The sequence below is a fragment of the Delphinapterus leucas genome, chromosome 14 (genome assembly GCF_059928025.1).
Source record: "Delphinapterus leucas isolate spDelLeu-1000000601 "Yukka" chromosome 14, BTC_Dleu_Yukka2, whole genome shotgun sequence".
Lineage (NCBI taxonomy): Eukaryota > Metazoa > Chordata > Mammalia > Artiodactyla > Monodontidae > Delphinapterus > Delphinapterus leucas.
In genome coordinates, this window is record NC_143142.1 from 69,075,599 (window position 1) to 69,102,099 (window position 26,501).

Below are 26,501 nucleotides of genomic sequence, written 5' to 3' on the forward strand. Positions count from 1 at the left end.
TCAAGGACAATCATTTTGAATTATACCCTCTAATGAAACTTTAGTTATCCAAAAATAAACAATTCAGCCCTATATCTTTATTCCTCTGAAATATATGTGGCAATTAACCCTTCTAATCAGCATAGGATAACCCATCTTCACTCTGGTTTAATATCATTCCAGTCAAAAGCAAAGAAAGGATGAATTAATTAGCTTGTTATTGAAATGATGCACAAATGCCCCTTCCCATCTTAATAGATTTGTAGGAGTCTGGACTCCAAACTTGAAACCTTTATTCAGAATGTTCCTTCTTCATTTCAATTGTTGTAAAATGAATTTTAGAGTGCAAACATAATCTGAGCAGTTATACTTGTAACTGTACTTGATATGTATTGCAAAAAAGTCACACAGCCTCATTTTTAATTTGAAATAGAGAATTACAAAAACCCAGAGGATAGCCTCATACTCTTAAAACATTAAAAACAAGCTTTGCAAAGCCTCTGCCTTCCTCTCCCCAGTTCTGTGTCCTGGCTTTAGTAATGCACGTTGCATTCCTAGATGTAGTGGGAATGTCTTTCAGGCTACAAAGCATTGAGGAATCAGGAAGTACTACACACTGGTTGATTGGCTGTGGTTTTGACTTGTCCCCAGGATATATTTAGTAACTTACCCACTTTGTAGTAAGCGGAAGTAATTGATTTTCTATTTGAATCTTCAGCACTTTAAAATGTACAGGATTTGCCCCCATGTTTTCAATACCTGTAAAGTACATGGATATGTTGATTTGGCTGTTAGAAAATTGAAAATGCCAGAATGTTTCCTTTGGATGGTATAAATATTCAGATGTAGAGACTCAAATATTGTTTTTTACAGTCTTCTATTTGTTAAGCAGTTGTGTTTTGTTGTGTGTGTTTTTTTTACTAGGATAATGAGACATCTGCAATAACAAAGTAATTCAGAGTTACAACAAGGAGTTTAAATCACTGCTATCAATTTTATTGTGGGAACCCAAGTCAACTAAATTTTAAAGTGCTGTTTTTAATTTTTGAGTGCTCTTCAGAGAAGGTTGTTTGGAACTGAATTTAAGAGTTTTCTCATGCTTCATGACCAATATAAAAATAAATATAGTGGTAAACATGCATTGGTGTTTTATGGACTGAAAAATTGAAATAATGGCACAGCAGTTTTATAACAAGGTTAGCATTAGGGGAATAAAGGGAAGTTATATTGTTTGAATAATACATCATCTGTTGGCCATAAGTTTTAAGAAACTAGAAAAGAACTGAAGAATTACAGAGTTTGAAGGCACTTATCATTGGGGATAGAAACAGGCAGAAGACAATCTGCTTTTAACAATAGAATTTTTTTACAGCTAAGAAAAGCATTGCTACCTATACCATACTTCTTTTAGAATAAAGTTGTACTTAGAAGCAGCTAGGCAGACACACACACGCACGCACACACACACACACACACACGCACATTGAGATTGAACTATACGTCCCTGACAAACAGAACAGGAAACACACAATTCATCTCATCCAAAGCCCCTTTTTTTTTTTTATAGAAGAGGTAACTGAAGTCAGAAGAATGACATTTCTAGGATGTACCATTAGTTAATGGTATAGATTCCAACTAGATCACAGACGTTCTGATTCCTAGTTATGTGCTCCTTGTACTATACAGTGTTGTCATCTTTAGCTCACTTTATTGTGAGTGACTCCAGCTGTTGTATCAATCTGTAAAAGAGCATTGATATAAACAATTTTAACATTTATAACAATAATAACAGCAATAGCAACTTTGACAACAGCTCTATGCTGGAAACGGTGTGGAGGTTCCTCAAAAAGTTAAAAATAGAACTGCCAGTGAACCACCAATCCCACTTCTGGATGCATATCCAAAAGAATTGAAATCAAGGCCTCAAAGAGATAGCTGCATTCCCACATTCATTGCAACGTTGTTCGCAATAGCCAAGGTAGAGAAACAACCCAAATTTCCATCGACAGACAAATGGATGAAGAAACTGTGGTATATACATACAACGGAATATTATTCAGCTTTAAAATAGAAAACAAAATCTTGCCATTTGCAGCAACACGGGTGGACTGGGAGATATTATGCTAAGTGAAATGTCAGTCCCAGAAGGGCAGATACATGATTCCACATATATGAGGTATCTAAAATAGTCAAACTTTTGGAAACCGAGAATAGAATGGTGGTTGCCAGGGGAGAAGGAGAGGGGGAAATGGGCAGTTGTTCAACGGGTATAAAATGACAGTTATACAAGATGAATAAGTTCTAGAGATCTGCTGTACAACAAGTACCTATAATTAACAGTACTGTATCGTGCACCTAAAAATTTGTTTAGAAGTCATCTCATGCCAAGAATTCTTACCATTAAAAAAAAATGATAAAAGCAAGAGGACAAAAGAGTCTTTTGAAGGTGATAGATAGGTTTATTACCTTGATTGTGGTGATGGTATCATAATGTATACATATGTCCAAACTCATTAAAATATATACATTAAAAATGTGCAATTTTGGGCATATTAAGTATACCTTGATATAGCTGAAAAAATATCCATGATAAGAAAATAGAGCTGTATCTATTTTAAAATTTAATCTTTATAATAATTTTTTATTCATATACACATTTTATTGTTGAGAAATCTTAGGCAAAGAAAGAGGGCTAGTAAGTTTTTCAAGGTCATGCAGCTAATAAGTGGTGCAGCAAAAACTTAAGTCTAATTCTGCCTGAATTGAAAACCTATACTCTTAACTCTTAAACTATAGGTAATATGATGTTGACCATAAGCAATGACTATGTGGTTGTGTGAGTATGTAAAGGGATAGTGAAATAATGCAGGGATGGAAAGAGATATCTATTGAATAATAAAAATTGAGGGTTAATTTTGCAACTAGAGGAACTGAGTAACTTTAGAAGAGACTAAGTCAAAACTTTCCTACCAATTTATTTTTGAAATACTGTTTAATATTTCCATTAGCTCAACTCAGGAAACACATCTCAGATAACAGCTTTGAGAAATACATACACAAAACAGCTTTTGATTACACGCTGGTTTCCTTCTATCCCATCTCCCATGAATGAATGAATGAATGAATGCATGCATGCATCCATCCATCCATCAGTGGAGTGTTTCAAGTGAGAAAATAATCTGCAAATGTTAGTTATCTTTATGTCTATTAAATGCCTAATTTAATAAATTATTTTTGAAAGCAGTTTGTCATTTGATTCTCAAAAGAATACTCTAAGGTAGAAATGCAGGTATTATTACCTAATAAATGTATATGAGAAACTGAGATTAAAAGAGCTCTCAGAACATCTAAAACTTGTCTGGCCAACTACCCCTCACAGCAAAAAAGCAGGAACATTTGAAAGCTAGAATTCAGGGTAATGTACTGCCTGACTCTGAAAAGCCAAAATTTCTGGTTTTGCTCATCACTGCATCCTCCACTTATCTAGACTAGAAGAGGGTCACAGGTTTAATTCTGTTGCTAAAGGTCTGGTACAGAAAGCACTGAATTTAGAATCAGAAGGCTTGGGTAAAGATATCTTGAAAGTGGAATTTATTATTTTTTTAATCCCACTGTGTAAAACTCAGATTTATCTGTAGGTAACACTATAGTAAAGCAGATTCAATGCAATCTAAAGAAGAACTTTTATTAACAAGCAAAACAGTTGGAGTGGATTCCATCCCTTGGTGAATTTCTTATTCCAAAAGTATCCCTGCTTTATTTACAGGACCACTTAGTTGGATGTACAGTGTTAGATGGGCCATTTGACTAGACATTATGATCTCTTTTAATATTGGGATGTTATATATATCTTTAAATATTTTCTTACACTTAATCTAGAATTTCTGGGTGTTGTTAGTGAGATTCCACAGCAACACTCTAGAATAAATTCCAAAAGTTTTAAAATTTAAGCTAAAATATAATATTTCAAAAGTTAACAGGATTTTCAGGTTGACCTAGGTACTACTCTATATAGAGTATTAAAGCTTCACTACTGATATCATAGAGAGAAAGATATGAAAAGCTACGCTACTGTATATGGTTAGAAGGGATATTCTGATAAGTAGCTTGGGGGGTGCCAGGTGAGGCCTCATAGGGGAAACACGTAATGGTTGGTCTTTTAACTGCCTTCTAATTGTTACTTCAAGTTATTATTCAAGCTATTAGTAGGCTTTTGTTTTACTCAAAACTGAATTAATGATACTGACAGAGCCTAAACTCAAAATATGTAAATTGAAATTTGGCAAAATTATAAGAAGAAATTTGCATATCTACTTTATAGTGAGATATTTTAATTAACTTATGTTAAAAATTGATAGATTCTGCATGAGAAACACCACTCGATTTAAAGTCAAATGAATGGAACAGAATATACAGCATTCAGAAAGATTTCCATTTATAGTCAAAATATTGCATGTAAGAGAATGGTATGTCAATCAAGGTTTGACCAGAGAAACAGAATCAGTGGAGATATATACTAAGAGATTTATTGCAAGCAATTGACTTAATTGACTATGATGGCTGGCTGGGCAATTCCAAAATCCACAGGGCAGGCCATCAGGAAAGATAGCTGGAACGCTGAGGCTGCAGTCTGCAGGTGAAATTTCTTCTTCAGGGAAGCCTCAGTCTGCGCTCCAGTCCCTTCACCTGACTGAATCCGGCCCACCCAGATTATCTAGGATAATATCCCTTATGTAAAAGCAACTGAATATGGACTTTAGTCGTATCTACAAAATACCTTCCCAGCAACACTGAGTGTTTGATTGAATAACTGGGGACTTTACCTTAGCTAGGTTGACACATAAAACTGACCATCACACAAAGTATTTCAAATCAGTCACTGGAGGTGGTACTGAATAATTGTCCATCCATTTCAAAGAAAAATGAAGTTAAATTTCCCCTTACTGTAAAAGAGTATATTCTTGATGGACTTAAACTATTTGAGGTGAGACCAGTATGAAAGTCATGAGCTGTAATGATTGCAATAATTTGGTAAACATTTCTTCCTAGAGTTCTCTCCCTGTGAGATTTTGTTTTTTGGTTTTCTTTAAAGATTTAATTTTATTTATTTTTGGCTGTGTTGGGTCTTCATTGCTGCACACGGGCTTTCTCTAGCTGTGGCGAGCGGGGGCTGCTCTTCGTTGCATTGTGCAGGCTTCTTCTTGAGGTGGCTTCTCTTGTTGCAGAGCATGGGCTCTAGGCAGACAGGCTTCAGTAGTTGTGGCACATGGGCCCAGTAGTTGTCTCTCGCGGGCTCTAGAGCGCAGGCTCAGTAGCTGTGGCGCACAGGCTTAGCTGCTCCGTGGCATGTGGGATCTTCCCGGACCAGGGCTCAAACCTGTGTCCGCTGTATTGGCAGGCGGATTCTTAACCACTGTGCCACCAGGGAAGTCCCTCCCTGTGAGTTTTTAATTTCCCGGAAGAGCCTCTGTAATCCCTCTGCCTCAGGAATCAACAACAGCACCTATGAAGGGTGAAAAATGTTAACAAGTATCAGATCAATGCCATGTTAACTAAGGGACAAGTCAAAGTGAGCACAAGCCTACTTAAGGCACCACAAAGCCTTTATGTTCAAAAGCATCCGTTTACCACCTTGCTGATGGTGTTGGATATTGTATTGTAGTCTAATATTTCCTTTGTGCTAAGACTTGCTTTAGTGGATCTTTCAACAGTTGTTTTGTGTTTGTGCCTTCCCTGTGTCAGGCACTGTAGTGGCTCTATGGATATACAATTAAAACACTGATGATAACAAGACAACAGCACCAAAACTATTCTCAGTCCATGCCTTCCGGTCTATTTTAGAAAATTAGAAGCCTCTTAAGAGGACAGCATTTTGTGTGGGTGAGTTTATCAAACTGTCTTCTCTAACAGTACTAGTGTTTCGCCAAAAGCCTACTTTCGGTTTTAAGGTTCGTTGGATTCCCTGGCAAAATAACCACTCATCTCACACAAATAAACAGCTTCAATCAAATCTTTAATAGAAGGTGATTTAATTTAATTTCAATATACAATCATTAGAAGGAATTATATCAATTTCAATCTACAATTATTGGAAGGAAAGGAATAAGAATATTAACAAAGTATATAATAGAGCATACCTCACCGAATTGGGCCGACACCTACTTCCAGATCCAAGCAGCAGCAGCTGGGAAGTCCTGAGTAACAGCAATCTGGAGCCCCAGTTGGGGAAGGGTCCCAGGCAGTGCGGCCACCGCATGGGTGAGACTTCAAGTTGCAGTTCTGGGGGCTCCCGCTTATAATCCCAGGTCACAAACTCATATCATCAGTTTGCATGCAAAAATGCAGCTCTGGATTCACTTTAACAGTGCTGTTGTTTTCACCATGGTGGGGGTCACAGGATTTTTCAGACCCCGGGGGACTGGCCAGGTCCCCAGGGCTCAAGAAACTCCAAGACCCACTCCCTCTCTTATCGTAAACGCCGTTTGATTTGCTAGCAGCAATTGTTAGGTAAGTAGGCAGGCGCGCAGTCCAGGTAGGGTCACAGGTTGGTCAGAGGCCAACTTCTGTCTCTGAAGCCTGAACAAGACTATTTTACTAGCTTCCCCAACAACTAGTTATTGAAGACAACTGCCCTTCGACATTAACAAGTCCATTCTAACCATCATGTAAAACACCATCTCCTATTAATAGTAAGTTAGAATTCTTCTCAGTACCAAGATTTACTCATCTTCCTATGCAAAAATATACAAGTACATAACTTAGTACTTGATAGAAGCATCATTTCTCTAATAGCTTTATTTATGACTTTTCCTTGGCTCCAAATGTTCATGGCATTTCAAATTAATGGAAAAAACAGAGAGGTGTTATTTTTTATCAGTGTTGTTCAACTCATTGAGGTTTAAGAACTTGTCAGTTTAAACTGAGTCCTCAATGTCTCAAAAACGTCATATGGTCTTTTGACAAGCATCATGTGTTTTACAATAACTTTTCATGTTAATGAGCAACATTGAGATTCAGTTAAAAGGAAAAGTGTTTACATTAAAAATTTACACGTATCACACTCATGATACACAGGGCCTCTCTTGTCTACCTATACTCTCTGTGTACTGGAAAATCAGCTCTAAGGTCATCACTGTGTCCTATAATGTATGTCCAAATTATCATAGAGTTAGACTTTCTTCATGCTCTAGTATGGAAGCTAATGCAAAATGAACTATGTCTTGCGATGTTTTCGAGAGACAAAGACCTAGTTTTTCTGCTGAAGTACAGTGGCTTTGGAGTTTTCTTTCTTGGCCCAAAGGGAACATAATCACTGACCTTGAATGAATGATGGAGCATAAGTTTTTAGATTGACTCTTCTTGACTTATAGGCAGGCCTCTTCTGAACTGTGAGGAAAAATGATCCTTGCTATTTTTGATTATTTCTTCATCGTTCATATTTTATATTCTGCCTCTGCCCTGAGGCTATTTTCAGGGTTACATTTTTGTAAACTGGAAAAAATAAATGAGGATATATGAAAAATAATTTGATTTCTTGCTGTAATCTTCCAACCCTTTTGGCTAAAATAATAATTACCACAACAATCACAAACAATGTAAAGCATGTCTACTATTGTTAAAATTTTGCTAAAACGTTTAAAACCCACCAGAAATACTTGTTTTCAGTAAGTTTTTTCTTCTGGGGAAAATTCTTTCACAGGACTGGAGAAAGGAAGTCAGTACAGTTTTCAAGTGTCAGCCATGACAGTCAATGGCACTGGACCACCTTCCAACTGGTACACAGCAGAGACTCCGGAGAATGATCTCGATGGTAAGACCTTTCCCCAATCACTGTCACTCTGATTTCTGTCTTCTTCGTTACTTCAGCTTCAAAGGATACCTTAAAAAAATTGATAAACTTCAACATTGGGGATATGTATTCTTCTTAAATTTTTAGATGCAAAACAAAAACAAAACAAAGCGAAAATGCTTAATGAATACAGAGTCTTCAGCAATGCCATATAAATATAAATCAATAATAGTCTTCATAACAAATTACTTTTTTTTTTCAAAATAATTTGAAATGATCTTTTTACTCTTTATTTTACTTTGAATAATTGACCTTCTAACCATTTTCTTCACAGGAATGGCTGCAATTTCTGATAATAATCATAAAACATAATTACTTTACATAGCTTCTCTGGCTCTTTTATGGTGCTTCTGCAAAACAGCAAATATGTATTTTTGACACGCTTATGATATGGTCATTAATATCTGACACTTATTTTTTTGTATAAAGGACAATCTGCCTTATTTGCTTAATTGATAGTTGTCTAAAATACTTGTGGATGAGATATTGAGATTCATATAAAAGTCACATATCACTACATTAAATATAACAACATCTTCAGAATCACCAGTTGAGAAATACTTCTTGAAATAAAAAGCACCATGACTAAATACAAAAATACAATTCAAGAGAAAGGGTTAATGGAAGCCACAAAAAAAAGTGAATAATAAAAATAAACAGAAATATAAATAACAAAGCAAAAATATACTCTAGAGAATTAGAGTTACAAATGAGCAAAGTAGAAATTAATAAAAATGAAAGATACTTGAAAAGAGGTAAGTTATGATCAGCAAACTTAAAGCTAGGTGATTCAAACTGGGGCAAAGAAAAAAGCAGCTGAAAGAATAAACACATGTGTATTGAAAATGTGGTGACTCAAGATGGCTGCCTATATAACCGGCAATGGAATTCACTTCTTCTTCACTAATAGACCCGAAAATATTCAAGTTACTGGAAGGTGAAAATTCTGTATCTCTTTCTTTTCCTCTCCTTTTTCTCTCTCCCTCTCTTCTCTCCATCACCATTCCTCAAATCCGCCCTCCCTTTCTCTTCCTTAAACTCCTTCTTTTAATTTTCTTCCTTTTTGATCTTTCCCTTCTTCCCTTTCTAAAGAACTCACTGCCATACATGATTTTAATATAGTCACAGATTTGGGTTTACAACATGATTATGGTGGCAGTAAAACAATCAACATACACTATTTCCACAGTAATGATAATCACTGCCATGTGATAGCACATTAATTGAAAGAAAAGTTATAGAAAATTTGCTAAACATCAGGCATTGTGCTTAGCTCTGAGGATATAATAATAAATAAGGAAGACATGATTTTTTTTCCTTGTGGAGCTTTGAAAGACAAACATTCTAAGTGAAGTCATAGGAAATTACCATTGTTATAATACAAACCTGGTTGAATATTGGCCATATCCTATTGTTCAACATAGGATGGATGGCTAAATAGAAAGATAGGAAGATAGATAGGCAAAGAGACAGACGTAGAGAAGATTTACATCTAAGTGAAACCTGAAGGATGAACAAGAATTAGCTATGCAAAAACATATATTAGAAATTGAGGAGGAGAAGTAGAGGGCAAGGTAAATGCATGTTTGAAGTCAAGATAGATCATGGTGCTGCTAGGGACCCAAAATAAAGACCATCAAGGCTGAAACACAGAGATGGCATGCAGTTACTTTTGCAAGACAGGCATGTTCTAAATCTGGCAAGACCAAATTAAGGATTTTGAACTTTGTCCTAAGAATCTCATTAAAGCCATAACCCGCTTTATCCTAAGCAAGTCATGAAATAATTTTTTTAAATACTGACAATTATGTTTGCATTTTGAAGAGACTAGTCTGGCTAAAGCACAAAAAATGTTTTAGAAGTAGACAGACATGGGCCAACTCAGTTAGGACAACCCTAAAGTAAACCCTAAATTAAAGTAACTTGGGGCTTAGAAAATGTTATTTAACTTGTCTTAGATAAGGTAAATCAAGAAGTGGAGCTACAAAAATTCACACTTTGCAAAACATACGCCCTTCATTAATAGGGAACTTGAATTCATGTAATCATTTATTCAACATGTAATTTTTCTTGAAAAATTTTATATACCAGGCATTATTTTAGGTACTAGGGGCAAAGCAATAAACAAAGTCCCTACTCTCAAAGAGTATAAATTTTATTGAGGTAGAGATAGATAGTGATAAATTATCAGAAGAAAATAAAGTGTGGTAGAAGGAATAACAAATGATTCGGGAGTACTCTTTTATATAGGGGATTGAGAAGATTTCTCATATTAGGAAAATATAGCACACACTTTGAGAAAGTGAGGGAGACAGCCATGCAAATAGGTCAGACAAGAGCCCTTGGTTCAGAAGGAATAGCAAGAAGAGACCATCCAGAAATTGAAGCCCAGTTGGTGGTTGAAGTATGACAAGGAGGCCAGGATAGCTGGGCCTAAAGTCATGAGGACATGATCTGTCTTATTTAAACAATAAAAGGATGGTTAGGATATGCTGTAGGAATACTTCATTTTTCTATTTTACTTGAGAAATAACTTTTAAAGTTTATATACTTGTGTTTTATACTCTCATCTATACATGTGGGGTATATATTGTTATCCTTCCTTTAAAGAACAGTAACTTAAGCTAAGAAAATTAAACCAACTTGATTCAGTCACTCTGCTGGTAACTGTGGAGCTGACACTTAAGACCGGGTTGGGTGAGTCAATGCCCAGTACAGGTTATCAAAGCAAAGTCCCCATGAATCCTTTAGAACTGACCCAATGACAATAAAAACACAGTGATTCAAGGCAAAAGATTCTAAGAAATGAGGTCATATCATTTACCCAAACTTAAGGGACTCTATCTCTTACCGGAAGGAGTGAAAATAAATGGAGTGGAGGTGCTGAAGTTCCTATAAAATATCCAGGATGAATGGGATGCTCCACTTGACTTATGTGTTCTTTCTCCTCACTCTGAAAGACTCACATTGTAAGTAGAACCAAAATGTAAAATCACAGCTCCTGGGATGGCACAAAGCTTCCACTTAACTGCATTCTTTTCATATCTATGTGATCTAAGTAGAATCCGTTTCATACATCTATTCTAATCAAGAACCTCTATGCCAAGCTCATGAATAGTGTCTTAATAAATGTTGTTTCACTGGATGTTTGAACTATACCATGTTTTTAGCTTAATAATATCTCTCTTCTGCATGCAGCATCCCTCCTGACTTTTTTCCTTATTTGAGTATTGATTAAGCAGTTATGATGTGCCAAGTAAACAGGGAGTACAAATGTGAAAAATGAACAGCTCTCTTGAGGCACTAACAGATAATGGCTGCAATGATTGAACAGGCATCATGAAAACAAATAGTACTTAAACTAGAAACTTCAGGGAAAGGGGACTGATGGCTAGGATTACAGGGAAGGGTGTGTAGGACAGCATAGTAGACATTTTTCAAAGTGAATACCTTAAGAAAAATCATTTCTACCACTATTTGTTCAGAATTCATCCTCCCTCATCCAAATGGTACTCCTTTAGCAGCTGGTTAACACATTTCAGTACATTTCAAATACTGCCTCTTCTCTCATTCTTCCACTTCTTCATTTGGATTATAATTGTTTACACAGTTCTTGTCCTTGATCATAAGATGCACATTAGAAATCTGACAAAAGGTAAATGAAAAATTAATAGAAGAAACCTAGTACAATTCATGCATCTTGCACATAATGCTGTTATAGTTTATGATTTAAGATAGTATACATTTAAAACATAATGGAAACTAATAGCCATTTCAGGGTATTTAACTATAGGAGTGTGGGACAGATGTGTTTCACTTGCTTTGTAAAGCATTGATTTTACTCACTGTACTAAATTAATAGGACCAGACATATTTGGTCCTAAGGCTTTCTCAATTTCTGGACCCGTGATCTCTTTTCACTGAGCAACTCCCTGAAACTGATTTCAATTCCTCTTCCTTGCTCCTGTTTTTTTTTCTTTTGACTACATCATTCAAATAGTAGAAAGTATAACCCTTGATACGAATTAATATTCAGATGAATGGACAAGCTCAGAAGTGGTCACTAGTAGCGCCAAGAGAATACTCAGCCTAATGGCTTGCTCTCTTTCTATATGGAAATATAGAAATAATATAGAATATAGACTCTATAGGATAAATATATACATATATTTAAGCTATGGAAGTTTTCTTTAAATATTCATCTCATTTTAACTTATTCAAGTAAATGTTTAAATTATAAAATGAGACTTAGATGACTTCTACCAGAGCTTTCATAGCTAAGCATTCCAAAGTCAGATTTCCATATAGAATGGCTTTGATTTCCTTTAAGTTTTTGGATAAGGAGGAAGCAATCCTTTTGAAAACCACTTGAAATGGGAGGCATTCTTTGCTGTAGCCAGAGAAATCTACATTGGATGGGAAACCCAGTGTTGGCCCTTCTAGGTGCATAGTGTTGCATAACTTTCTCCCTTTGCCTTTAAGTCACCTTGTGCACTCAGAAGGTGTGATCTACTCATTAGGGTGGTAACTTTGAGCCTTGCAAGTCAGCTGCAGTTTGTACAGATAGCTGAAAGCAATGAAAGTAATTCCCTCTCCTTCTGTGACTTCTGTAGTTTCTCTTGCCTTCTCTGTTTGATTTAAGCAGTGTGAATATCTACAGTAACTTGGAGAAATACTCCAATTCCTTATGGATTACCCTTTTAATTAGGATGTTTTGTTAAAGTAATTACAGAGCCAAACCTCACTGTTTGTTCAGGGTTCCCTGAAAGCATGTTTGCTATTACTAACAGCTGGGAAGTTTTAAAATATTTATTTTGTGCCTCAAAATTTCAGCTTAAAAAAACAAAATCATTAGAATTCCCCAAAGTTCTTATGTAAATGTCTTGCATAAGGATATGAAGGAATTTATGATGAAGTTCGGCAAGGCATCCTCCAGGAAATTGAGGTTGGACATCCATTTGTGCTGCTTTAAAAAAAAAAAAATTAAAGTGAACAGGTAGAAATTGTTATACAAATCAATAATGATATAATTTAAAATTAAACCTCTACCCTAAAATGGAGGAGCTTGGCTAGCAAAAATCAGCAATGCAGAGACTCCTGAAAATACAAGAGTGATGTAAGCAAAAACTGTGAATCTAAGAAGAGGTTCTAATTTCCTGACCCCAGGAAATAGATAATTAACCCTATTAACCTGTTCGGTAATGGTAAAGTAGAATTACTGCAAATTCATTTCATTTGAGAAGTGAACCATGAAAAATCTTCTGCCTTTTGGAATCTGCATGATATGTGATACTCCCTGGGCATATGGCTTTGAGAAGGAACACATTAAAGTTTATTTTAAGAATAATGGTAAAATCTAAGATGATGACTCCACCCAGAAAGAAGAAACATTGCATATTAAAAATGTCATATTCATTCAAAAAATAGACTGACAAGTGGGAAATCTCTAGGCAGAAGAAGGAGAAATGAGAAAAATAAGTTTTTGACTAACTGAAATAAATTGAAGAATAGAAAAGGAAAGGAAGAAGGAGAGAAAGAAGGAAGGAAGGAAGGAAGGAGAAAATAATACACGGAAGAATTGTGGTAGGCTGAATAATGGCCCCCCAAAATGTCCACATCCTAATTCCTGGGGTCTGTGAGTGAGAGGCTTTGCAGATGTGATTAAATTAAGGTTTGTGAGATAGGCGATTATCCTGGATTATCTAGGTGGACCCAACGTATTCAAAAGTGTTCTTAGAAGAGGGAGGTAGGAAGCTCAGAAAGACAGGAGGTGTGACAGCAGAATCAGGTTGGAGTGACGTGGGGCATGAGCCAAGGAAGTTCGAAAAAAGCAAGAAAACACATGGTCCCTTAGAGCCTCAAGAAAGAGTTATTAGGCCCTGCTGATACCTTGATTTTAGCTCACTGAAACAGATATTGGAGTTCTGACCTCCAGAAATGTAACATAATAAATTTATGCTGTTTTAAGCCACTAAGCTTGTGGTAATTTAATACACCAAGTATAGTAGCAATAGGAAACTAATACAACTGCCAGAAGAAAAAAAAATCTTTTTGTTTGTGTCATTTCAATCATTGACAAAGATTAAGTATAATTATACCAAAATAAAATTTGTATAAAATAAGATAAACCAGTTTGTGTTTTCTTTTGGTTTCATGTTAACATCATTTGAGGCCAAAAGGATGAAAAAAATGAGCAGTAAACTTGAAATAGAAAGTAGGACAAGAAAAGGGAAAAATAATATTATTTTTATTGGGGGGAATGTAAATTGAAACACCCACTATGGAGAACAGTGTGGAGGTTCCTTAAAAAACTAAAAATAGAATTATCATGTGGTCCAACAATCTCACTATTGGACATATACCCAGAGAAAACCATGATTCAAAAAGACACATGCAGGCTTCCCTGGTGGCGCAATGGTTGAGGGTCCGCTTGCCGATGCAGGGGACGCGGGTTTGTGCCCCTGTCCGGGAAGATCCCACATGCCGCAGAGCGGCTGGGCCCGTGAGCCATGGCTGCTGAGCCTGCATGTCCAGAGCACCTCCAGAGCCTGTGCTCCGCAACGGGAGAGGCCACAACAGTGAGAGGCCCGTGTACCGCCAAAAAAAAAAAAAAGACATATGCACCCCAATGTTCATTGCAGCACTATTTACAATAGCCAGGTCATGGAAGCAACCTAAATTCCCATCAACACACAAATGGATAAAGAAGATGTGGCACATACATACAATGGAATATTACTCAGCCATAAAAAGGAACGAAATTGGGTCATTTGTTGAGACGTGGATGGATCTAGAGACTGTCATACAGAGTGAAGTAAGTCAGAAAGAGAAAAACAAATATATATTAAAGCATGTATGTGGAACCTAAAAAAATTACAGATGAACCGGTTTGCAGGCAGAAGTTGAGACACAGATGTAGAGAAGAAACATATGGACCCCAAGGGCAAAAAGCCGTGGGGGGGTGGGAATGGTGGTTGATGATTTGGGCGATTGGGATTCACATGTATACACTGATGTGCATAAAACTGATGACTGATAAGAACCTGCTGTATAAAAAAAATAAAAATTAAAAAAAAAGAACTGCCCTACTCCCATCATAACCAGTTAAAAAAAAAAGGAAAAAGGAAGGAATATAGAAGATTTACTTGGACAAAACTGAAATATTCACACAATAAGAAAATCATATTTTTTTCCTTAAGCATCCAAAGAAAATTTAGTGTTTGCCTATAAAGAAATGGATATTAAAGTTCTTGGATCATACTAAACACATTCATTGATCACCATGTAATTAAACTAATAGTTAATAATAATATAATACCCAATATATATTTGCAAATATAAAACATACTTCTAAATAATTCTTTGGTCCAAAAGAAATTATGTTACATCTCGAATGTAACTTTTAACACCTAAAATCTAGGCAACATGGTTTACTTGTATACCCTTTAGATTAAAAATATTAGGTACAGTTTTATAAAATTGATTTTTAAATTTTAACAAATACAGAAATTATTTTCATTTGACTATTTCTTTTGATAAAAACATGCTTTTAAAATGCATCTAAGTAGATGTACCAATTTGAGGGTAAAGAGTGGGGGGGGGTTATACCATTGAGCTTGCAAATGTGATCATCTGGAGATATAAAGATGTTAGTATGAGATTTTATGCACAGTGGAATGTAGGTGGCATGTTGTGAAAAAGGATTTCTTTCACATGGGCTTTTGATAGGAAATCCATGATATTTTGCATTGCTGATTGACAAATAGGCTCATGGGATAAGGTTAAGCCAGTGGTACAGCAGCCAAGTCATCATGAAGTTGAAGAATCCAGCCCCTTATTCTCATTCACGTGGAATTCACCTTACATATAAGAAATGTTGCCAGCAAAGCCAAAACTGGTTTTTGAAAGGAATTTAAAATCTGCTTTAGTTCTTCAGCGAGTGGTTGTTCAAAATCTCAGAGCTCCACTATACAAAGGATGGTACAGATTATTTAGACTTCAATAAATGTTCAAGGAAATTCCAAATCCTTGCCTTGGCTGTAGCAAACTTTTCAATGCTCTCATGAAATGTTTGATTCCCTATGACTTGATTGACTTTTTCTAAGTGTAATGTAATGGATAAAATTGTGGACTCTGAAGTCTTAGTAACTAGGTTTGAATCCTGCTCCACTCACTATACAATCTTGGGCAAGTAACTAAACTTCCCTGAGTTTTCTCACCTACAAATAGAGTAACAACAGTATCAATATCAACACATTTTTGTGAAAATTAACTATGATAATGGTAGTAAAATATTCAGCAGCATGTCTGATATATATCAAACACTCAAAAAATGCTTATTGGTATTGTTTGTTTTGATAAATTAGATCTCAAACCTTGACAGCAATATGAAATACTAATATCATTGTCTTATGAAGCTTCTTCTTGTTCATGATCATAAAGCCTTGTCTGCATTAAGAGATTAGATGTGTTCCCTTCTGATACAAAAGCAGGACATACATTCAGCACATCTTAAAAGCCACCATCTAATTAAGGAATAATTTAAAGGGGTGTTGTCATATAATTTTATCAATAGATGCAGGAGGGCGTTTTGTAAATTTAGATGGTTATTACCAATCTTTTAAAAACTCATGTTAACATAGGAATATAAAGAAACTTTCAAAATATTATTGTAAAAAGCATTATTGGAGCTTCCCTGGTGGCGCAGTGGTTGAGAGTCCGCCTGCCGATGCAGGGGACACGGGTTCATGCACCGGTCCGGGAAGATTCCACATGCCACGGAGCATCTGGGCCCATGAGCCATGGCCACTGAGCCTGCGCGTCCGGAGCCTGTGCTCCGCAATGGGAGAGGCCACAACAGTGAAAGGCCCACGTCCCGCAAAAAAAAAAAAACAAAAACATTCTTGTAAAAATGTAAGCATTATGCTACATGGTAAAATACTAACTCCTTTGGCTTTAAGATCCAAACAAGCTAAGGAAGCTTCCTATTTCTACTATTTCTGTTATTCAACAGAGTGTAGAGGTTTTGGTAAAAACAAAAACAAAAAAACTTAAAAAGCTGTAACATTTTATTACAGAAGGAAACAATTGATTTTTATAAATGGTGTGACTGCATATTTGGAAATTTTAAGAAACTACACTGAAAACCTATTAGAACCAATAAGAAAATGTAATGTAGTAGGTTTCGATATGTATGTACACACACACACACACACACACACACACACAAACATACATACACAAAAGTAGCTTTTTATTACACTATCAATAATTAGTTTAAATATTAAAAAGAAAAGAAATGCACTCATACAGCAACCTAAAGTAAATTTGGACTAAATTTAACAAGATGTAAACAAATGTATATGAAGAAAACAATAGCATTTTATTAAAATATAAAAAATAAAACATAAGTAAATAGAAAGATATGTATATTCTTTGATGCAAACCTTGCCATTACATAACTGTTAGTTCTTCCCAAATTAATGGTTAATTTAATATTATTCCAATCAGAGTAAACTTTATATGGAAGAATAAATATAAAAGAATTCGAAAACATTTTGAAAAAGTAGAACAAACATTTTTAGTATAAAACCTGATTTAAAACCAATATAGTACTGTCTGGCATAGAAATAGACAAGTATGTAGATCAGTGTAACAGAACATAGAGAGCAGAAACATTTGCTATTATTTGAGAAATAAATAAAATAATAAAGTTGATATTTCCATCAGCAGATTATTCAATAAATAGTGTTGAGACTATTGCCAGTACGTTTGGTAGAACATAAAGTTTTCCTTCTCTTACATCAAACTAGTTGACAGTGATTCTAATGATGGAATTGAAGCAAAAGAGGGTGAAGTTATCACTTATATATAATTCAAAGACAGATTGGCCATGGGTGGTTTTAAAGATTTTGTTGTTTTTTTTCTTTTGGTATTTTCAAGTATAACAAAGATGGAGAGCTCAAAAACACATCCTTTTAAACAACTGGAGGTTGTGAGCTGATCTTTCAAGGCATCATTTCTGTTATAATTCAATGTGTTATTCACATTGGGACAGTACCGGCATCCACCAGTCATCGAAGCCAGCAGGCTTCCTGAGAGATTGGGGGAGGGAATGATTGCAAAGGGAAGCAGCATGAGGAAATTTTGAGGTGGGGGTGGTACTTTCCTGGACCATGGCGGGAATGCTGGATACATGAACTGAGTACCACTGAGTGAATTTGCTGTGTGTAAAGTTTAAAACTATATTAAAAAGTTAAGTCTGAGAAAATGGTGGGAGTAGAACTGCAAAAAATAAAATAGAATAACACAGTCGAATTAAATGATGAATAGAAGTGATTGTCCCCTGCAATAAACAAACAACATTCAAAGTTTACAGAGGTGTCGTGGCTTAAGGAAGATGATGTCCTTTGTTGAGAACAGGCCCTGCCAATAGAAATGAACACATTAGTATGTACCAGACCTGTCTAGAAAGACAGAGTGTGGGTATGTCAATTGCCTTCTGTAATTCTCTGTAAAGAAATATAAGCTGTTAAGGACTGGAGCAAAACTCTAACAAAAGGAACCATAAAATGCAGCATACTAAATAAAGAATAAACATGTATTTGTCAAAAGTACCAACTGCCTGACACTACTTGGCAGTGCCATATCCACAGCAGACGGTACACAGCCGCAATCATTTTCGTTAGCAGGAGCCAGAGGAGACCAATCTTGCTGGTGACTAGGAGAAAATGACATTAATAACTATATTTTCATCTCGTTTCAGCACCAAAGTTAAAAAATGTTATTCCATTTTTTTTCTTAAAAATGTTACGGAGAGAGTTATATAAAATTGTGGTAATTTTATATTTAATGAGTCATGCATAATGTATTGAACCTTATAGGAAATATAGACTTTGTTCCTGTATTCTTGAGCGCTTTGTGCCAGGAACTATTCTAATTACTGGAGTTATAGAGAATTTATGGAGAGAGATGAGACAAAGAATAATGAAATAATCACATGAAGTAGGTAGCACAATAAGTGACCATAAATCCTATGGGGAAAAACATGAGAGGAGATTATTAGGAGAGTAGTAAGAGATTAGAGATTAGGGAAAGATTGCAATTTTAAATATGGTAGGCAGAGAAGTCTGAAATTGGAAATTAAATAACTAAACCTGAAGAAGGTCAGGGAGGAAGGTATCTCTGAGGCAGAGCTTCCCAGGCAGAGGCTACAGCGAGTGCAAATACCCTGAGGCCAGAGCATGCCTGTCATGTTTGAGGAAAAGTAAGTGTCCACTGTGGATGGCTGGGATGAGGTGAGCAAGGGGGGAGGTGGTAAGAAATGAGGACAGAGCTTCCCTGGTGGCGCAGTGGTTGAGAGTCCGCCTGCCGATGCAGGGGACGCGGGTTCGTGCCCCGGTCCGGGAAGATCCCACATGCCGCGGAGCAGCTGGGCCCGTGAGCCACGGCCGCTGAGCCTGCGCGTCCAGAGCCTGTGCTCCGCAATGGGAGAGGCCACAGTAGTGAGAGGCCCGCGTACCGCAAAAAAAAAAAATGAAGAACCTGGCCTTCCAATGTGATAATGGAAGACTTTAGGGAGTTTTGGGTGATCTTATTTGCTTGACAGCATCTTATTTGTATTTTATTTGTTTTCACACACGCTCACACTGTGTCTGTATCCATATAAATTTATTTTAAATACCTTCTATATGCTGGTGGCTTCCACATCTATAAATCTGTCCATGGTCTTTCTCCAAAACCCCTATCCCTTCCTAGTTCCCTAATATCTATACATGTGAGTAACAGGCATCTCAAATTGACCATGACCAAAAAATTTGGTCAGTACCTCATCCACCAGTTGCCCAAAAGCCAAAGGTCTGTGAGTTATCATTGATTCTCCTCTTTACCATGCCAGTTACACAGCTCTGTTGACTCTACCTCTCAAAAGTCCCAAATACGCACACTGCATCTCCACAGTGGCCACACAGACAAGTGCAAACATGTTTTTATGGTCTCCAAGTTTTTTTAACTTTTTAAAGAATTGTTTTAAAATACACATTACGCAAAATTTACCATTTTAACCATTTTTAAGTGTACGGTCCAGTAGCATTAAGTACAGTCACACTGTTTAGTAACCATCACTACTACCCTTCTCCAAAACTCTTTTAATTTTGCAAAACTGAAATGCTATACCCATTAAATGGTAACTCCTTACTCCTCCCTCTTCCCTCCTCCCAGCTGCCAGCAGTCATCATTCAACTTTGTCTTTATTAACTTGACTGCTTTAAGTATCTCATATATATGGAATCATATAATTTTGTCCTACTGTGACTAACTTATTTCACTTTGCATAATGTCCTAAAGGTTCTTGTAGCATGTCAGAATTTCCTTCCTTTTGAAAGATGAAAATTATTCCATTATATGTATAGAACACAGTTTGTTTATCATGATGGACACTTGAGTTGCTTCTATCTTTTGAGTATCGTGAATGCTACCTTTTGAGTATCTTGAATGCTGCTATGAACACAGGTATATAAATATCTGTTTGAATACCTGCTTTCAATTGTTTCAAGAATATACCCACAAGTTGAATTGCTAGAGCATATGGTAATTCTATTTTTTTTTTTGCGATACGCGGGCCTCTCACCGTTGTGGCCTCTCCCGTTGCGGAGCACAGGCTCCGGATGCGCAGGCTCAGCAGCCATGGCTCACGCGCCCAGCCGCTCTGCGGCGTGTGGGATCTTCCCGGACCGGGGCACGAACCCGTGCCCCCTGTATCGGCAGGCGGACTCTCAACCACTGTACCACCAGGGAAGCCCTGGTAATTCTATTTTTAATTTTTTGAGGAACCACCATATTATTTTCCATAGCAGCTGCACCATTTTACATTCCCACTGGGTGACTCCCTTTTTATCCTCTTCATTTTCCGTCTATGGTCAAGCACAGTGACCTTCTTTGGTTTCTTCAAGTACTAAGTTCCTTCTTGCTCTAGAGGTTTTGCTATAGTTATTCCTTCTGTCTATAAAGCTTTCCACCCTGAGGGCTACTTGACTGGCTCTCTGATCATTCACCTTAGACTCTTCCAGGGATACCTTCCTTGATGTGTCACGTATGTGATTCAGTTATATCCTATGTCCTAGCTTACCAAGATCTCATGATTTCCTTGTTTGTTTATTCTTAATTTTTTTGGTCTTATCTCCCTCAAAACTCTATTCCCAGTACCTAGAACTATGACTGATGCATGGGAGATGCACAGGAATTGTTGAAATGTCACTGAGGTTAGTCTGGTAACACTCCCAGTGTGCTATATGTGAATATTACTCATTAGCGAAACTCCGTATCATCACTCAGAGAATAATAAATATTCTTTAGAAACAAACTAAGACAGGATTCATAATTCCATAATCTAATCAGGAATGCCAGTTAACCTAGTTATCTTGACTCTGGTAGAAATTTGCGGCCTTGTTAATTTGGATATTTCAGGCAAGATATGTTCTTTATTTTCAAGTTATTTCAATAATTACCTTACTACTTCTCTATGCTTTATATATGCAGTCATTATCCTAGAGGTACTTATAAAATCTGTCATGTACTTCTAAATAGCAAATTTGTTTTGGCCTTCAAACAAAGGGTACTTACATTATTTACCTTGAGTAGCGGATTTTCTAAATGTTTTATAGTTCATTCCAGTAGTAACCACTTTCACAATCTGTAAGGTCAGCTGCATTAGACAAAACTCACGCAGGTAGCATAAAAGGAAAATTGTCGTTTCTGTCTTTATATTGAGAAGTGAGTAGGTGGGTACAAATGGGCTATTCCAGATTATGAACAATCTCCTAACACAGTTATCTTTATGATGAGGCCATATATTTTGAATGACTTAAGTCTGATAGTCAACAGGCACCATTCCGTCTGGCCCAATGATTTTTTTTTTTTTTTTTTTTTTTGTCTGCGTTGGGTCTTCATTGCTGGGCGCAGGCTTTCTCTAGTTGCAGCGAGCAGGGGCTACTTTTCATTGCGGTGCACAGGCTTCTCTTGTTGCGGAGCAAGGGCTCTAGGCACACAGGCTTCAGTAGTTGTGTCATGCAGGCTCAGTAGTTGTGGCTTGCACAGGCTCTAGAGTGCAGACTCAGGAGTTGTGGTGCACAGGCTCTAGAGCACAGGCTCAGTAGTTGTGGCACATGGGCTTACTTGCTCCGCAGCATGTGGGATCTTCCCGGATCAGGGCTAGAACCCATGTCGCCCGCATTAGCAGGTGGATTCTTAACCACTACACCACCACGGAAGTCCCTGGCCCAATTATCTTAACTGGGTTGTAAGAACGCATTAAATGTTTAGATGGGAGGCAGCATATACTCTTATGTATCAACACCCTTATTTTTTTATCATGTTAAAAAGTAGTTTGAGGTTTGCATCTAGGATTGAAACTCCTTTTATGTAGTGAAGAATAAAGATGAGTCTTGTGTACTGACAGCCCCTCTTCTTCAAGAATCAGTTCGTGCATTCATTACCGTGGTACCCTTAAAGCTCTGATAGATGTAATTTTATGGTTATTAATTTAACTAACTTGCAGGGGAGATATTCTGTGGTTTGCAGAAAAATGGAGAAATAGTTATTCTGAAAATCTTTTTTCTTTTTATTCTAAAAGATGTTGAATATTGTCATTCAAATCATTAGGCTTTCATATTATTTTGAAAAAGTCATAAATGCAGAAAATCTGAATCACATTTAGTTCCTTTTCTAAAAATAAGATTAGGCAGATTATCCTATTTCAATAATTATTTCAAAAACTTCAAATATGCCAAATAGAATTCATTGGAGAGCCCATTGCATTACAAGGACACTGGAGAGCCTCCATGGCAATAGGGTTGAAAAGTATTAATCCATCCCTTTCATCTTTTTATTACTTTTACATAGGGTTTATAGTAGGAAGTTCTTTACAAACATTGTGTTCTGTTGTTAAGATTTATATATACATTTTGAGATGATTTTTTTACACCTTTGCGTATTATATCTCAGGCATCTTCAGGGCAAACAATAGCTTGTCCCTTTTGTTCACAAATGGGTATCTTCAAGGAAAAAAAAAAGAGCATCTTTAGAAAATGTTGTTGACGTAGCACCTTTAGAATGTAGCATCTTTTGAAAAGCTGTTAGTATCGTACCTAGTTTAAAAGCTTCAAGAAAAAACATGCTTCTATATACCACTTAAGCTAGAAGTGTGCGTGTTGAAGATGGATAAAGGTGGTGAAGATTGCATCATCTTTTGCCATTACATGAAGGAGAAAAATAAAATTTAATATTACCTTTAGTCATCAAACTCTCCTACATAATTTGACATGTATTACCTTCAGAGATTTTCAGTATTAAAGAGATAATGAACACAAATAGTTTGAATACAGTTTAAATCACTAATATTTTTGAGTACTTATCAATTGCCAAGAACTGTGCAAAGCACTTAACGGACTATTAAAGTTTACATGGGTATATTCTTTCTTAAATTTCTTCCTAGAATACTTCTTTGATTTTCAAAGAATAGGCTACATGTGCCTGTATGAAACCTATCAAAATATATATATCATAGGGCTTCCCTGGTGGCACAGTGGTTGAGAGTCCGCCTGCCAATGCAGGGGACACGGGCTCGTGCCCCCGTCTGGGAAGATCCCACATGCCGCGGAGCGACTGGGCCCGTGAGCCATGGCCGCTGAGCCTGCGCGTCCGGAGCCAGTGCTCCGCTACAGGAGAGGCCACAACAGTGAGAGGCCTGCATACCGCAAACAAACAAACAAACAAACAAAAAAAAATATATATCATAGTATATTGTAACTGCCTTTTTACTTTTCTGTCTTTTCCATTAAACTATAAACAACAAGAGTACGGGTTTTAGGTCTGCCATATTTACTCTCTCCTATAACGTGATTGTCATGGGTACCTAGCCTTATACCTCAAACCTAGTAGGCACTCTACTAATATTTATTAATAGAATTATGATCAGTGTCCAGAAAATACCTCATTTCTTTAGGGATAGGGTCATAGGGAAGAATGGTGATGTAAAAATCAGAAGGCCAATTTATTAATTTTCAACACAGTCTCTTTAAAAAAAATTATATCAGGGTAGCGAGTGCATTTTCTTTCTGGTAGCTGCTGCCCGTTGGTGCTACTCATAATTGGAGTGTTTTGGTGCATAATTTTATTAAATCTCCACACCACGAAATGAGGCCATTACTATCCTTATCCTCATTCTGCACATGAGGAAACTGAGGCTTAGGGAGGATAAATAAGGTTTTAAAGTTTCACATCTAGCGAGAATCCAGTAAAAATTTGAATGCTTCTCTTGATTACTTCCAGAGCTCAAGCTTTGTGTCAATCGGTATTTGGAATGCCAGTTTAATTAATAGGTAAACTCAGAGAAGATAAATAATTTGATGAGGACACACAACCAGTAAATGACAGAGCCTGGTATTAAAGCCAATTTTCACACTCCAAAGTCTGTGTGGCTTTAATCCGGGCCACTCTCTCCTTTCCTTTAATAATAAATACACTTTTCGCACATGCAATAAACCATGGGTCAAGTACCATCCTATTCATGCTGAGCAAATCATGGCCCTAAATTTTTTATCCTGACAATTTCTTAAGAAAGGACTGCTACATTCATTTTCTTCTCTAGTTAAATCAGAGTAAATAATCCTTGGGCAAGACAGTTTTTGATATTTCATTTCCCTTTCTATTATTCTTAAATCTGTGTTGATTTCACCCCTTATTAATGATACCTAAGAAGAAATATATGAGAAAAAAAGAATCCCAAGGAAGAAAGTGTGTTAGAAGAAAAGATATATGATGCTACAGTGCCTCTGGAGGGAATTCAGTATCCTCTTGCGTTTAAGAAATCCTGAGAAAGTCAAATCAAACATAGAAATCATATCATAAACTAATACAAGGAGGAACTCGGGCAATAAGTGGTGCGTCATTTGAGGGTCTGTGGAACATGATATTAAGTCTTGTTTAAATGGGACCTTTTACCATGCTCTGTGTTGTATTATGAAACATGGTGTTGTCCTCCTTTTGAATTCTAGAGTCTCAAGTCCCTGACCAGCCAAGCTCTCTTCATGTGAGGCCCCAGACCAACTGCATCATCATGAGTTGGACTCCTCCCTTGAACCCAAATATTGTGGTGCGAGGTTACATCATCGGTTATGGCGTTGGGAGCCCTTATGCCGAGACAGTACGTGTGGACAGTAAACAGCGATATTATTCCATTGAGAGGTTAGGTGAGTAGCTGTGATTTTTCTTCTCTTAAGGAAAATAAATGACTTATTTTAAATTATTTTCTTTCTTGGAAAATTGTTCTTTGGAAGTTGATTTCAATTTGTAACATATATTAATTCATAACTCTCTCACCCACCCTCCTATATACACACATACATTTTCCCTGTCTGGATTTTGAATTGGGGAATTTTATCTAGACAGATACACAATAGTGTGTGCCCTGGTATGTACCCTGCCTGCGTGTCATAAAGATAGAAAAAGTGCATTGGAACATTTTGCTTTTTCCTCTGTCAATGGAAACTTCTAATCTTAATAATTCTTACAGAAAGAAAGTCAGCAAATTTTTTCTTTCCCTAGAAAGATATTCTGTCAATTTTTCTTTAACCTTGAATTATCTAGTCACATTACCTTTTTTCCCCCCTTAGTATTTATAGATAAAGCTTGATGGATATCTCATTATGACTGTAGAACAACAAGATTTTAAAAAAGGAATTTTCAACCAAGACAGTAACTTGGAGCAGTCAAACTCCTCTCTACGTATATTCCTGATGCCTCCCAATCCAACTTCTCTTACAGTATTTAACCTCCTTTTACTGAATACAATATTTCTATTGTGATGTTTCTGAATTCATTGAAACTTTGTTTATTCAGAGAGGGTTAACATGTGCAAAATTTTCATATTCATTTTACATTGGATTTTCCATAGTGCAATAAGAGATTATATCATTAGCAGAGGGAAATAAAATGGATATATGTCATATATAGCGTGCCAATAAGTTAAACAATTATCATAATGCAAAAAGCAAGTTGATTGTACCTGTTGATTTAACACGATATTATTTGCAATGAAGTACAGTGACCTTCTCAGTGAAAAGGCAACCTGATTGAATTGCTGCTTATTTGCAGTATCTCTCAGAAACTGAGCATTTGTGATGAAAAGCCTGATTTGAATTTGAATAGCTAAAATGCAGTAGCAAGAAAAGGTTTTATCACTCCAAGAGGAAAATTGCACTGACCCATTCTCTCTATAATTTCTTCAAACACTAATAAGAGAAGCACCTTCTGCAAATCTCCACAATTTTAGTTAGCTTGGCATTTGGAAATAATATTCTCTCAGTCAGTCCCTGAGTTTGAATGCAGAGGCAATCACAAAATTCATATTTTATGGCTATCAAACTTATGTCAGGGGACTCTCATTTATCCATTATTCAGTATACTACACCATCTCTGACAGTTCATCTTGATGCCACACACCAAAGAGAGAGATTCCCGTGGCAGTACACAGGCTCTCCGGCAATGAGGTTGTGATGCAAACTCAGAATGAAGTCATGAAGGAAAACTGCATTGTTTCACCATGTGCTTTTGATAATGATGCTCTTTATTACAAAGACACGCTACCATGAGTTTCCAAGTCTAGTAAAGTTGAGGC

General features: G+C 36.5%; 1 protein-coding gene across 1 annotated transcript in view; it reads left to right on the forward strand.

Annotated features, from left to right (window-relative positions):
• The window catches only part of DCC (DCC netrin 1 receptor), a 181,744-nt gene that overhangs the window by 14,227 nt on the left and 141,016 nt on the right, over window positions 1–26,501 (forward strand). The window contains exons 4-5 of the mRNA XM_089894262.1: window positions 7,679–7,789; window positions 24,880–25,074. Coding sequence (XP_089750388.1) covers window positions 7,679–7,789; window positions 24,880–25,074 — 306 coding nt within the window. The remainder of the gene's footprint in view (window positions 1–7,678; window positions 7,790–24,879; window positions 25,075–26,501) is intronic.